The sequence below is a fragment of the Anas platyrhynchos genome, chromosome 16 (genome assembly GCF_047663525.1).
Source record: "Anas platyrhynchos isolate ZD024472 breed Pekin duck chromosome 16, IASCAAS_PekinDuck_T2T, whole genome shotgun sequence".
Taxonomy (NCBI): domain Eukaryota; kingdom Metazoa; phylum Chordata; class Aves; order Anseriformes; family Anatidae; genus Anas; species Anas platyrhynchos.
This window is the reverse complement of record NC_092602.1, coordinates 2637801-2653192: the sequence shown is the minus strand read 5'-3', so window position 1 is coordinate 2653192 and position 15392 is coordinate 2637801. Positions and strand designations below refer to the sequence as shown.

General features: G+C 46.8%; 1 protein-coding gene across 3 annotated transcripts in view; it reads left to right on the top strand.

Moving 5' to 3' along the window:
* MLXIP (MLX interacting protein) overlaps positions 1–15392 on the top strand; it is a 46500-nt gene that overhangs the window by 8416 nt on the left and 22692 nt on the right. For all 3 annotated transcript variants that reach the window (XR_001194752.5, XM_013107462.5, XM_027469648.3), the window contains exons 2-3: positions 14336–14442; positions 14801–14886. Coding sequence is in view for 2 of the 3 variants with exons in the window: in XM_013107462.5 (XP_012962916.2) it covers positions 14336–14442; positions 14801–14886 (193 nt within the window). In the remaining variant the exon portion in view is untranslated. The remainder of the gene's footprint in view (positions 1–14335; positions 14443–14800; positions 14887–15392) is intronic.

Sequence of the window (15392 nt, the reverse complement as noted above, 5' to 3'; positions counted from 1 at the left end):
CTCTTTAATCGCAGATACTTCCCTGTGCATTCCCTCAGTGATATGGGAAATGAAGCACAGAATTTGGGGGAACTGAGCAGGAATAGAAGAGCCTCGGCTGCGCCCAGCTGGAGGAGGAAAGGCAGCCAGCTGAAGGGACCTACTCCCTTTCTTCCACAGTCATCCTCCTACAAGCGCAGGAATCTTGTTCTTGTAGCTTTGTTTCTGTGTGAGCACAGAAAGGCTTCCTCCCCTCTCGGTCAGGAAATAAAAGGGTGGTCTTGTCTTCGCCAGTGTTTGGTGGAGTCAGCTTGTACTACGGTTGGCTCCTGAGTAAGAGCAAGAATTGCAGAGCTGAGCCTTAAGGGTGACTTGGGGGGGAAGGAAAAGATCCAGACATCCTTGTTCTGGTGTAGTAAGGGTGTCCTTCCTGAGAAGGAAGATTGCCATCGTTAGTGCTGGAAATGAACAAGTATAAACTGCACTTTTTGTGCTTGGGTCTTGCAAATCTGGGGGCAAGGTGGCATCTTGCAGGTCTCTCAAAGCGGTGTTTGTGTGGTCTCCTGCTGTGCTTGCTTCCTGCAGAACCCTTCTGAGGCAATCCTGCTGCAGAGGTAACTGCATTGGGAGGTTGGGTGCACATCAGGCCCTGGCTGTTGCTAGAGCAGTGGTGGTAAATTTGGGGGCTTGGTCCTGAGGCTGGGTAGGAGAGCCGTACAGGAGCATTCCTCACTCCTGCAGTTTGTGCTGCATCCTGCACTTAGGACAGATCTACAGGAACGTGCATGATGTTCACAAGATGGGACCTTTTTTTTTTCCTCTGATTCTTCCAGCAGCGAAGCCTGTTAGTCCTCATGTATCAGCGTGGACAGGGGATTTTTATTTTTAAGCAGTATCTCTGCATAACAAGATCCAAGCAAACACTGCAGAGGCACGAAGGACGCTTTTGCTGCTGGAATCTGTCATGTTCATTGTTTTCAGAACTCTGGCGTGGGATGTTTACTCAAAATCCTGGCCTCCGTTTCCCTCTGCCACTTCATTTACTCTCTCTTCCCTCAGGGTCTGGCAGTAACGGGGGCTCTGCCTGCAGCAGTTCAAGGACGCGGCAGCTGAAGTGTGGGGCTGAGCCCTGTGTCAGGGCTGCAGTGAACACAGTGATTTCTCAGTCTGACAGCCACAACAGCTCCCTGTCGGTGTGAGCAGGTTGTCCAAACCCTGTTCCTGCCTGCATCACCCTGTCTCTGCCAGGGGCTGCATCGCCTTGGCTAATTTCTCACCCGATAAGGTCCTAGTGCAGGAGGAGAGCCCATCAAACCAGGAGTGACGGTACAGAGCCCAGGCCTGTGTGATGTTATTTTCGTGTCCCTGGAGCAGCTGGAATGAAGTGGCGTTGGGATTGCACAATAGATCTAAAAATAACTTGGGCCCACTGCATTTAATTACTGTCTAGCAACTGTACATTCGTGTGGCTAAACATGAGCCAGCAAAGGCTCTTCAGCTAAACTTGTTCTTGCTGCATCTTGCATCCAGATCTGAGGCTGCTGTTAAACTTTTTCACTGTTTATCTTCCCTAATGACGTCATTCCCAAAGGGAGAGCTGCTCACTTCCTCATGATTCTTCTCTGAAGTCCGGGGCTGCTCTTCAATCTCTCTCCTTACACAGACCTTTTGGTTCTGGAGCTGTGGTATCACACCTGAAGTAGCCTGTGCTAGTTACTGAGAGCTATTACTTTGTAGCAGGTTAGAAACAGAAATGAGCAACACAGTAAAAAAGGAGAGGCATGCAAGTAAAAATGAAGAAAAAAAGGTAAAAAAGGAGATAGCTGAGCTCTGGGCCTGGCAGCTGTCAGAGAAGTGCCAAATGGAAAAGACGGTGGAAGATTTTGTTGCATTTCTGATGTGCCGATCAATAGTTATGGATATTACCTGCTGCCACATTTCCCAGAGCAAAGAATGACAAAATTTGTTATTTTCTAGCATGGTTGGTCTCTGCTCATTCTGATGAATTCCTGGATGTTTGTACAGAAGCCGTGGCCATGTAGGCAAGCAAGTTAAACTGCTAAAGTGATACTGAAAGTGGGAGCTGCCAGCATCAGGAGGACTTGCTGCCTTTGAGGGAGGTGACACAGCAAAGTCTGTGCTCTGCTAAGCTGTGGATTCAGAAACGGGCTCTGAGATTCACGTCTGCTAGCAGCATGGAAGGACCTGGATGTTACATACCATTCCTCTCATGCTAGCTCATTGCAGATGGTGTTCAGCAGAGGTAGGAATGTTCCCCACTATGCTTTCAGACTCCTGCATGTTAATGTCTGCACGGATACTCAGCCTGGTCCAGCTTTCTGTTTGCTGGGTAAACACATGGCCCTGGCAGGATGGAGGGCGAGGACGTGATCGGAAAGCACGGCGGTGGCATGCCAAGTGTGGGGAAGCAGGGAAAGGGAGCGATCTGCTTGTGTTTGCTCTCTTACAACACAGCTTTTGAGAAAGAAAATCAAGAGGAGGAACTGTAGTGGGGCAATGGGTTAATGACCTCAGAACGCACGCAATAATGACTTCTTTGGATTTGAGGATATGGAAATTTTAAAAAAGAAATAAACTGAAGGATTTCAGTATTATTGTGAAATACTTAGACCTGCTGTGGAGCAAGAGAAGTACTTCGTATGTTGACAGCTTGTTCCAGATGAACCTCGTGTTGGGGTGGGAGAAGTAACTTGACTAAAGACACAGATGTCCTCAAGGAGGAAACTGCACGTACTTCAGGTACTTAGCAATCATGTTTGACAGCTAAAATGCATTGAAAATAGAAAGCAGATGTTGTGAAATAGCTGAGAGCCTGAAGCAATCTATCAAAAAGCTGGGACATCTGAATCTGCTGCGGCAGTCCCCACGATGGCTGTTCTCTGTTAAGAAAGCCATTATCCCTGCCTTTTCTACACGAAGAGCTGCCAGATCAGTACAAGTTCAACTCACATTGGTATGAAAAAAAACAACCAACAACGGGATCTATAGACACAGCACGAGGAGAAATAAAGGTTCTTCCAAATCACTTGCAGGGAGTAGGTTGGTATCATTTCCCTTTACAATTGAGAAATGTTTACAAAAGACTGACCTGCTCAGAAATGTGCGTTGAGTCAAGGTATGCAGAGGGCTCAGTTAACCTGCTCCCTGCTCAGGAAGGCTTCAGAGCCGGGTTGGGGCTGTTTTAAGCTCTGGCTGCCCGACCCACCTGGGAATTCATGGAGCTGAGTTTTGCTTTGTCCAGGGCTGCCTGCGATGTGCAGGGCCAGTGGGGACATGGTCCTAGGGCCTTGATGCCTTTAGCAGTTTCTGAAGATAGCTGGAGGAAGGGACTGCCATGCAAACGTGCTTGTCCTGTTCTCATTGTTCCCCAAGCACCTGCTTGTGGCCACTGCTGGAGACGGAGCACCGGGAAGCTGGGACCTTTGGCCTGCCCGTAGGGGCGTTCGTGCAGCTCTTACGATAAAGCAGGCGAGGCTGGTGCCAAGTACTACAGCGAGCTAGATGCTGCTGTAGTACCAGCAGTGGAAAAAATTCCAGGCAGCACTTTCACTGCTAACCTCTTATCTCCATTAGTAGGAGACTTGTCTTTTGCTGTGTAAAAATTACAGCCTTAGAGCGCTCTCGTTTTGTAGCTTTTGCTTGGTGCAGAAACGTGGTGGTTTTTGTTTTTTTTTTTTTTCCAGCACAGGGCAGTACGTGTCAGTGGCACTTGGGCTCTGGAAGCTGCAGATAAGTGCAGTTCGTGTTGCTGCGTGGCTGCTCGGTGTGATACCAGCCTGCTGCCCTGCTGCTGCCTTCCCTGAGGGGCTGCCTGGAGGGTCCGGGTGTCCCAGGGCCCTGCGCACAGCCAGCCGGTACGTTTGTGCCTCTGGTGCCTCTGTGGTTGGATGGTGTCACCGTGTGATGAGGTTTCACTCACTCACTGTATCAAACCAGCAAAATCTTAGTGAAAAGCACAGCTCAACCACGAGGCTCCGTCATCAGATGCACAAAAATCTGCATTAGAAGCCAGTTCATTGCTGCTCCTAATAAAGTTTTTTGCTCAGTGAGTCTCTAGGAGCCCAGCGTGCATCCCATCTGAGTATCCAGTCACAAAGCAGAACCCTCCCATCTCCCGTAAAAAATCTTAGTGGAGCTTAAGGAGCCTCAAACTTTTATCAGCAGTTTTTATTAGCACATTAGTAGGCTTGGATCTGACCTTGCGTGTGCTGATTGTACCCTGTGTGCACGGAGCGAGCTTTTAAAACAGGGAGACAGAGCCTGGGAAGTTTAGAGAGATTTGTAACAAATGCCATTTACCTTTCATCTGAGCACTCAGAGGGACCCTGCAAAGTGAAGGCAGCCTTATTGTGATTTTTGCACTTGGAAAAAACACGGTTCAAAAAGAGGCGTGTGCTAGGGTCGTTTAGCAAGAGGGAGTTTTGCTTTGGTTGTTTGGTGGGGGCTGTTTGTAGGAAGATTCAGGACAGCTCTGATTGTCATCTGCTTCACTTGGGAATCCCCCACGTGCTTTGGGACCTAGACCATGCAGGTCCCTGCGTGTCCTTGGACAGGGGATTGTGAGTCCAGCTGCCCTAATGAATGTGTGGGTGACTGGCACAGGAATTTCTGAGCTGCTTCGCTGGTGGATATTTGGTCGTGGTGGTTACTGCCAGCAGAGGAATGACTTTATAAGAAAGGCCGCTCGTGTGTAGTGTGGAGAGACAGGAAATAAAGGAAAGCTTTAAACAGCCCCTTTGAAACTTCCTGCTTCTGATTAGAGCACTTTACATGGCGAGGGAGGGAGACATTTGAAGTGGTTGATGAACTCGGTGTATGCTAGGTGTATTCAGGCTCCTAGGGAAGGTTCCTGGGCTCCTCAGCAACCCTGGCTGGAGGTGAGTGCTGGAGGTGTGATCCCAGCGGAGATCCTGAGAGGAAGCACCGCGAGTCCCGAGCTGCTGGTGGTCAGTCAGGTGCAGTTATAGTGCTGTGTACCCTGACTTCATTTGCAGGATGGGTGCTTTTCTCCCCCAAATATAACACACTCAGCAAGAGTTTCTGTTCTGGCTTTTCAGTCTCTTTTCACACTTCTGAAAGCTTGGAGGCATCATTGTGTCATAATCACTGTGTGCTCATCCTGGTACCTGGCCTTTCTGGAAAAAGGGATGTCATTTGGATTTCAGTGCCACTGAATTTGTCTTTCCTCAGCCTTAAAGGGAGGGACACGGAAGGGAGGGCAGGATTTGGAGTTGTAGTTGTTGGAGCCTGCAGTCACAGACAGCACTGCTAAAACTTCACACCCTGAGCATCCACAAACCTTCTCGGCTGTCTCATTTTCAGCGATTTGTCACTGAACAAATTGTGTTCATTTTTTTCTAACAGGCTTTGAAAGCATTTCCTGCTTGTGTCACAGAATCACGCAGACACTTTCGATCTCTGTGCTTGTGTGCTATTCAGTCCTGTAGAGTTAACTCTGTATTACAGAGTTAAAAACCTTTATGCACAATCATTATAAAGTAAAAAAACTGCTCTCAGTGGGACTGGAGCCGCGCTGCCAGGGACAGGGCCGGCCTCTCCACCCTGTGTGCAACCAGGAATCTCCCTCGGCCTGTCCAACCCTAACTTGGCAGCGAGAGCCCTGTGGGAAAAGTGAGGCAGATTCCTTGCGGTGAGCATGAGCACGCTTCTCCCTCGTGCCCACTTAACCCCAGGAGGGGTCACTTACACAGCTGCGCAGCTCCTGCTGCTCTCGCTGCTGACCTGGAGGTGAAGGTCTGTCAGCCACCGCTCCTTCCAAGCAGGCTCAGCCTTTCCTGGAGGCTCAGCCTTCCTGGGAGGCTGCGGGTGTGTGCTGCTGGATCCCTGGGAACGTGGGATCCTAGCAGGGGCCGCAGGAGCCGCCTTCCCCTGCTCCCAGCCGCTCGCTGCTTGCTGGAGGCTGGTGCTGGTGAAGTCACTGTGAAAGCATTTGTCTGCACTTGGATCCAAAGAAGTAAAGATTTTCCTAGGAGGTGTGTGTGGCCTTTTGGAGGGGCCTTTTTTCTATATAACTCCTTTTTTTTTTCCGAATTCCAGTCTCTTTATGGTGACTCTGGCAGGGGTTTTCTCCCTGTGTTATCCTCCAGTAGCCTTAGTAGTAACAGCACCGTGCCATCACCCTCCTCCTATCTTCTGGGTAGTTCCTGGCTTAGATTTTATGTATGGCTTCAATAAACTGGGTGTGCTGTTGAAGCCTTGAGTCTGCAGTAACTCAGTTTGGGAACGAGCCTGGTGTTTCTCACGCTGCAGGGAGCTGCTCGCAGACAGCTGCTGGGAGAGCTTCCTTGCACAGGGGGCGAGGTGGAGCACCTCTGCTTTTTAAAACACTGAAGTCATTTTCAGAATAAGATCCCTGAAGTCTCGGGGTGTATTTATAGGCTCTCAGCGCCGTGCCCAGAACGTTACCCTACCCTCCCCTACCCTCTGTGGCAGAAGCTCTGGTTTCAGGTTTCTGTCCCTGGTAAACAGCTCTCGGTTCCTGTCGGTATGAGAGCTGCGCTGATCTGCCCTGCTGATAGGGTTTGTTTGGGTTTGTCAGGGGCTCTCTGGGTGAAAAGTCTCTGAACCACAATTTAGGTGCTTAAAATAAGGTCCTGGATTATCTCATCTCATCAGCCTATTACCCTAGGCTAAGGCCTTAGCATACCAAAGGATCCTGACCCACTGGTGGCTCTGTGCAAGAGGGTCCTCCTGGTAAATGGGCAGGGAGGTGCTCAGGGCAACACCTCTGCTTCCTGGGCATTTGCACATGAGAAGAGCCCTTTGCAGTGAGTGTTTCGAGAAGCTTGAGCAAAACCCGGTGATAAGAATCAAGTTTTAGGAAGTGGAGAATTTCAAAAGACTGAAGAGGATGGCTTCTCTCAGACTGAAGCTGCTCTGGAAGTGCGTGGTGGAAAGTCAGCCTCACGAGGGAATGCAGGACAGGCTTCAGAGCCAAGGGAAAGCAAATACTTGGGTGAAGCTCCTCTGCCTCCCAGCAGGGATTCTGTAAGAAAAGTTCACAGTAGAACTGATTCATCCTCGTTGTGCCAACTCAACATTGTTAGATACAGGATGAAATGTTCCTCGAGCAGGAGGGAAGCTGCAGCAAGGCTGATGGAGAGGAGGTGATGGGGAAAAAGGGTACTTTGGGTGCCGTGGCTGCTCTCTGAAAGGGAATCGTGCAGCAGGGAGGGAGCTGACAATGAAGCTGTTGGCGGAGGTGATGCAGCAAAGAAAATCTGGCAACTATCACAGCCCTTACCGCTGCAGATCAGAGCGGAGTTACTCATGGGCCATTGCACATTAGGGGCCCGTGGTGTGTTAAAATTGTGTCTTTTTGCTCCTTCCAGACAAAGACTAGAGTAAGTATTCCCTAAATGCAAGTCTTCAACCTGGTGGTTATAAAATAATTCTGACAGCTGTGTAGGTGATGCAGGATGCTCATTTCTGGTCGTCCTGGCCCCGGAGCACTGAGCTGCGTGAAGCCGCGTGTGCAGTCCCAGCAGCAGAGAGGAGGAGCTGGGCGTGAAGGTTTGATCTCCAGGAGGTTGATTTCAGTTGTTGGCCTGCAGCTTGCAGGCAGAGAACAGCTGCCTGGCGCTCTGGTTTCAGGCTTGCTGCTTTACATACAGAGATAACGTGCTCATTTAGCTACAAGGGTGAGTCATCCAAAACATGAGGCATTACGCTACACCGCAGAAGACATGAAAAGGAATTGACTTTCCACCTTCTTACCCAGCTGTTGTTGGAGGCAGTGCTGGTAGCACCTCCTGTTCTGAGCGCTGCCCACTAATTCCCGCTGTGGAACTGCACTTCTGGCTGTTTAGCTGTTAGAGCTGAACTTTCGCATGTTTAAGCCTGTGGCTTTTGGATGAGAGGTTGTTCAAAACGCTTTATTCTGTTCCATTAATAAAGCTAAAATAAATGATGTTGCCCACATTAAAAAAGGAAGCCAGAAAAGCTTGATTCATTTTCCACAAATCAGTTACCCAAAGGTTTGGAACCAAGGTCCTTGAAATTTGGCAAGAGGGTTGCTCGTGTACCACGTGAGTGTTTTGTCCTGCGAACCTGCTTTTGAGCTTGGTCAGACTGTCATCTTCGAGGGAAGTGGTGACAGCAGCCGGTCCAAGCAGCGAGTGCAGAGGTGGTCTCAGCGCGTCGGCTGGAGGTGAGAACAGGGCAGGGAACTGGAGGATGCCGTTTGGCAGGCAGGCACAGGCGTGTCACCTCACGTCGGCCAGATCAGAGGAGCGGATAATGAAATGTTAACAGGTCTGTGCCTCAGTTTCCCCCCTGCAAAATAAAAGGGAAAGCGCTGTGGAAAAACCAGTGAGTTGAGCCTAAGCAATGACTATAAATTATGTTTTGAGCGCTGAGAAGCGAACAGCACGGGGGGCCAGCAGGGAAAGTGCTAAACTAAACACTCGGGCTGTGCTGCATGCCATTCTGTGCTATTCTGTACACGGAGAGGCTTAGGATGTGGAAAAATGGCTCGTGATCCTATAATTAAAGCTTTTAATTGTGAGAAGTGTGCCGAGATACCAGCAATATAAATTGGGATGCTTTCTGCCTTTTTTAGTGCTTGCATACGCTACCATACATTTCCTTTTATGTAGAATTGAATGATAATTCAATAATAAGCATTCATTGTTCCTCAGTTCCAGTTGGAATTTGAAATCCACTGTACAAAGGATGTCTTAAATCTGTGCAGGGAAAATTCAAGTCCACACTTGAATCACTGATCCTTACCTCAAAGGAAGACTTTTAAAAAACAAAACTGAATACTTAGAAATTGCGATAATCTTCATTGTGTGCTCTCCACATCTACATCTAATCTGCCAGGAAAATAAATTACGGATTATGTCATTTCATACCAGAACAGAAACTTTGGGTTGCAGTGTTTGTTTAAACAAAAAATCAGAACAATTTCCTGGGGAGTTTATTTTTAAAATATAAGCCTGTATTGCTGCAGAAGTTTTGTGGCTCTCCTCATTGTAAGATTTTTCCTGCTCACTGTGTTTACAGAGCTTACTTCTGGGGAGAGGTCTGAGGAGGGCTGAAATTCTTACCCACGCTGTTATCTGACCGGCAGACACCAGCAAATGTGATTAGTTTAATGTTTATTTGTAAAGGCAGAAAACCCTCTTTCATCAAAGACACAAACTGATTCTATTTTGTCTTGAATTCCCTAGCCAAGTGTGGAAAAAAGTCGAGACTGCTTTCTGCTGTGTTCTTCGTGGACCAAACCAAGCTGAGAACCAGCAATGCTGGTGGATGGGCGAGCTTAAGTGCAGGAAGGATCAAGGAGAGGTGGTGCTCAGGAGTCAGTGGTGATGGATGGTGATGGCCAGGCCTGTTTCTCAGCATTTTTGACTGAAATTATTGCTGATGTTATTTATGAAGCTTGCTTTCTCGCTATTCCAGCTCTGTAGTAAAGTAAGTCCGTAGGAGACAAATGTCTGAGAAGCAGGAACATTTTTAGAAGTATGGTTTCTGACTGGAAAACAGAAACTATTTAAATAATCTGTGTCTTTAAATAGGCACTGGCTGAAGGACACTGCAGCCTCCAGGTCTCCTTGGTATTTGTCCTGTTCCCTGTTCCCCTTCACCCCATGCTACTTCAGCACTCTTTTTGCCCTTTCATAACTTGCCTGAAGGCTGCTTCTCTGGAAAACATTTCTCCAGTCATCTTTCCCGGCTGGCCACCAACCTTCCTCTTCCTGTAGCAGCTATTGCCCTGTTAGGTTTGGCTAAAACTACAGCACAAAACTTTTTTCCTTGACTGATGTAAGGATGGCGTAAAAAGCTGTCAGCGCAGATATTCCATCACCAGCACAGATGTGGTCTTTGTCACGGCAAGAGCCCAGATCCTGGGCAAATCACATTGAACTTTCAAACTGAGCTTAAAATGATAGATTTTAAAGCTAAATAAAAATGAAGAGCATTTCGGTTATGGTGCGTTTGTTGGGTCAAGAATGTTTGCTCCTGCAGTGTGACTGATCTTCTACTTTCCTGTTCCTTTTCAGGAGGTGCATGCCTCAGCCTTCCTGGGTGAAATCAGTCTAGATGATGTGTCCTGGGCAGGTGTTGCAGTTCCAGTTTGCCAGTGGATGACTGGTTTATTTTTTAACACTTCTATCCTGAGCATCATGTATTTAGAGGCAGTTTGTCCCTTTTAGTATCTCTGTCCTCAAGATTGAAGTGTTGTTTTTAAAAGGAGAAGAACCAAACAATGGGAGAGTTTGGTTGTTTCAGAATATTTGATGTAACTTTAGCACAAAGTTCCCCTTTGTGGACTTTGGGCAACGTAAAATCCCTCCACAGCCTGGACTCTGCTACTACGGGAGGATCTCAGGTGAGGAAGGTGAACTAGGTAACCTCAAGGAAATGAGCTGCCTTAATGCTTGCTTTTAAAATGAGCTCTGGCTGGGATTAGTGTCCTGGGGCAGCAGCTGGAATTGGCTTTGTATCTACAAATAGTAAGATGTGAAAGTGTGGCCTCCTTGCAAGTCCTACAGACTTGCTCAACGTAGGAAAGTTTTTGTTTCACTTGCCTGCCTCCTTGCTCCAGCACACAATGCATATAATCTTATTCTCTGAATGAACCATTGTTTGGGGAAATACTGTTAGTTTTGGCTCCTGGAGAGCTGAGCTGACAGGCCCAACTCCCCAACAAAACACTTCGGAGATTAAAAAACAAACTGAAACCATTCCTGCCGAAAAAAAATGCTGGGGACAAGCCAAAAAGTTTATTTTCTGTGTTGCTAGAAAAGCTAATCTAATTAGCTACTGTAATACCAAATTGGATTTTTTTTTTTTTTTTATTATTGCTTAAATTAAAAGCCTCTCTACTGTCACCTGCTGTAAAAGGAAAAATTAGCGTCTACCTTAAATACTGAAAGGTCACGGCAGGAAGGAATTGGGGAAAAACGCAGGGGAAGTGGGTTTTAGGACAGGAGTTAACAAGGCTCTTTTGGCACAAAGACAATGGGAATCTGTTAACTAAATAGAAAAAGCACACTTCTGGAGCTGGTTCCTGCAATTGAATTTGCAAAATTCAGGTGTGAAAACACAATAATTAATTGCTTAGCACTACAGTACACAAGAGCCATATGGCCTGTTTGAGAAGGGACTCCTGCAGGTCCCTGATAGCTGCGTTTCAAGGTATCTTTGCTGTATCTGCTGTGAATATATATTTGGGCAGCAGGGTCAGGCCTGTGGAATGTGAACCTCGGCGCTCAGAGGTTTATGTTTAAATTCCATCTACGATAGATCTAGGCCAGGTGCTACGTGCGGGCAGGAGAAAAAATAACTGCTGAGCTGGAGAGGCAACTGTAGCAGGAGGTTTTCTTCCTTGTCCCTACATACCATACCAAGTGGCAGAGGGTGGGAATGAGGCTTTGACACGCAGAACACAGCAGCGTGACAAAAAATCTCTGTCCCACTCGTAGCTCTGTCATACACACACTGTGTAGCCTTGGGTGTATAATTCGGCCTTACTGTTTGTTACCTTATTCTTAAGCAACAAATGGTGCAGTACCTTTCTTCTCTCTCGGTATACAGACCTCATGCACAGCATTTAATTCAGCACAATCGCAGGACAGCTTGCCAACTGGAGTTCCTTGGTCAACACCATTCACATGTCATGCTGTGGAGAATGCATTTGATTTTTTCTGGGTGGAGGAAGGGGCTTTTTCAAACTGGTATTTAAGGCAAAGCCTTCCCTATTGTCTTCTATCAGAAAAAAAAAAAAAAAAAAGAAAGCTGAAACTCAGTGCTAAACTCTGCTGGTTTGACCATTTCTGAGGTAGACTAAAACCAGGGAACTGCAGGTTGAATCAGAAGCGACTAAAGAAGTAGGTTTTACTGTGTGGATTACTTGGTGGTGGTGTACCTTCCTGCAGATCTGGTGACATCTGAATGGTTTTCCATTGCTTTTAGAACACAGCTGCGCTCGCCGGAATCTCAGGAGTGGAGTTCAGGTGCTCGCAGGTTCCTTGGGGCTGCCGGGCTGGCCAGCGAGCTGCTCCTCACTTCGTGCTGGAGCAGCAGGAGGCAGGTCTTGGTGGCTGGTTTTGTTGTTTGCTCTGCTTTCTTTCTTTAAAATCTGGAGATCGGCTTCAGGTAGGCACTGCTCTCAGTCCCCGAGCTGTTCAAAGTCATCGGCTTTCCATTGCCTTTGGAATTGGGAGCAGTATCTAAACATTGCTGTCAGCTTCATGCTGATTTCTCTCACTGAGGCTGAAGTTGTTTCACTTACGACCTCAAGCTGGGCTTGTGCTTTGCTCCCATGGGAACTAAAAATAATAATTATTTTAAGAATAGGTTCTTAATCACTTCCTTCTTTTGATGCACTACTTTTTGTTTAGTATTTTGGAAGAATGTAATAGAAAATGTTTTAAAATATTTGTGTTTTAATTCCAGTTCTAATTGCCTTCTTGAAGATGCAAGGAGTATACAAAAAAAATCATTACAGTTCCTTTCAGGGATATATAAACATATATATACTTCTCTTCCAAGAAAAGCATTTCTTGCTGTTATTCTGAAGATTATTAGTCTTGTTGCTTTGGCAAACTGTCCAGTCACATGGAGCAGTTGAGATGAGCATTAAGCTGACGGATTTCTTAGTCAAAGGCACGAGGGCATTTTGTCAGTGTTAACGGCTTCGCTCTGAACTGTTAATGTACACTGGAGAAATGGAAAAGATGTGGGTTTAATCTGGGTTTAGAAGGAACATTAAGCCAAGCCAAGATGTACAGTGAGGTTGTGAGTGCTGACTGTGTGATCAGTGCCGTGAAGGTGATGAGTTGGCTGGCGGAGATGGGGAGAGGATTTAACAAAGTGGCACAACAAGCTTGCAGAAAGCTTGAAAACAGAATGAGATGATCTAGACTGGGTTCTAAAATGAATGGAGATCCGTTGTGTGCCCTGAACCCCCAACAGCTGAGCAATAGGGAGATAAAATTGTGTGGAGATCCTTCTGTAGACTGGAAGTGCCCACCCTGAGGGGGCAGCTCACAGATCCTTGGTGAGCGCAGGACTCGCTTCGTAGCCGGCCTCTACACCCGCTTCCCGGTGTGTACAAAAGAGAAAAATAATCCTGCTCTGTGAGTACTTGTGTAGCTGCTGTGGGAGAGCAAATCCACAGTGCCCCAGTGGAGGCCACCTCAAATCCATCTGCTGGCACTGCGCTGCTGATGGACCAGGTGCTTGGAGGTCTCCAAAAGGACAAGGTTTGGAGGTGACGTTGCTCCTGTCACTTGTCTGTGCACCCTTCACCACAGAAGACCTTAATATCTTGGTTTACAATGTTTCGAGACAAAGCTTGTGCCTTGGCTCGTGTTGTCCTACTGATGGCAGTTTGTGTTGTTGGTGTTCTTATGTGGTAGTGAGGGTAAACAGACAGCAGAGGGAGACAGAGTAGGAAGATGTGTGAATAAAACCACAAAAAACGAGAGAGGGAACCTGGAGAGAGGGGTGATACGTATACTTTAATCTGTGGCTTGAAATTTACTACGTTATGAGTATTTCCTGCTTCTGCTGCTCTCTCAGGAACACGGATTGATGATTCACAAAGTTGTATTTAAGGGCTGGGTACTTGGTGTTCATAGTGTTTACTGGAGTCCATGCTGCTTCTTCCTTTTTCTCCCCTCCACCCCAAAGACTATTCATACGTAAGCTATTTTTCTTTTCAGCCTTCCCTTTCCTTGGAGAAACGTTAATATTTCGAGTCTGTTGGTGATCCTGCGTGCCCAGCTTGCCCAGTTGCATTTATTAGCATTGTACAGTTGCTGGGTGGTGGATTTTCTTTGGCCAAAACTGGCATTTCGTTCATCCTTTCCAGTATTGCCAGCCTAGGAAATCAAATAGAACTGCAGAAATGAACTTATGTTGACTTCATCCAGCTCCTTGGCAAAATCCAAGCCAGGCAAACCTACAGTGCAGCCAAACCTGCAAGGTTTGGGGCTTAGTTGTGAGAACTCTTGTTCTCAGGTAAGGGAAACTCCCAGGCTGGCGCTTGAGAAGATGGGAGGGATACTGGCAAGGAGAAAAATTTGGGTGAAATGAGTTTTAATCCTGAAATGCTTGCAAGACCTGTTGTGACAGTTGTTAGCAGGCAGATAAGAATGTGAAGAAGTCTTGAAAAGTGGACTCCAGTCTGGTGTAAGCCGTGGACAGTGTGGCAGAAGTTGTCACTGGCCAAGTGTGGCTGCTCGTACCTCTTTCTGTTGGTAGTTTGGCAATTTTAGGGGGACACTTTGCTCGATAGGAGCAGCAAGGAAAAAAAAAAAAAAAAGAAATCAGAGTGATTTTGCTTTCTGTTTTGTTTTAGTGGGAAGCTGGTGTCACCAAAATGGAAAAATTTTAAAGGCTTGAAACTTCAGTGGAGAGATAAAATCCGTCTCAATAACGCCATCTGGAGGGCATGGTACATGCAGTGTAAGTACCAAACTGGGCTGTGTCACTTGCTACGAAATATTTTCTGAGAGACCCATGTAAGAAGCAAGAGAGAAGTGGAATTCCTGTCTAATGAAAGGTTCAAAAATCTGCTACTGGCTCAGATATCTGCAGGGCTGTCATGGCAGTGTGCATGAACCACTGCTCTGCTAGAGATGTCCATGCAGAGGCTCTACTGAGCAGTTGAGCACAACCTGAAATTTCCCCATTTCATGTTGGTTTTCTGGAGAGAATGCTGGCAATTTTTATTTTATTTTTTTTCACATCTTGCCCCGGAGGTGAGAGGGCTTCCAGCAGAGCCCACTTCTGTTGAGCACTCAGATTTTCCCTTTTCTTTCAGACCTGGAGAAGCGCAAGAATCCTGTGTGCCATTTCGTGACTCCACTGGATGGCTCTGTTGAGGTAGATGAACATCGTCGGCCAGAGGTATGTGAAACCTGAAGAAGAGACTAACAAGCTCTAGAGATTATAGTGCATTTCCTAATCCACTAGATAAAAAAGCAGCTTAGTAATTCTGTGCTCTGTTGTCTTTATCTAGAAGGATCCGTTAAGATAAAGAAGGTGTGCTGTTGAACCACTGTTTCTAATTTTATCATATTGATGTGATCAAGGAGCTACCAAAAGAACACTCGTTATCTGTGTCACCTCTGTCTGTGTTCTAGTTTAGCGAAGTGCAATTTGGATAGTTAAGATTTTGACAGCCACTGCTCTGGCTGGAGATGGCCCAAGTCAGTGGGAAATCAGTGAGGATTATTTTTAGAATTGAATCTAAGTGACCCCCTGAGAGTTTTCTGTGTCTATTTAATCGATGAGGTGTGATTTCAAGACAACAAGCAGTTTGTTTTTCTCTGTCAAGGTAACTTCACAAAAAGAGTGAGTTTGTGTACTTTCATTTTTGGTCTTCTGTACAAAATGCAAATAGCTGCCCTCTG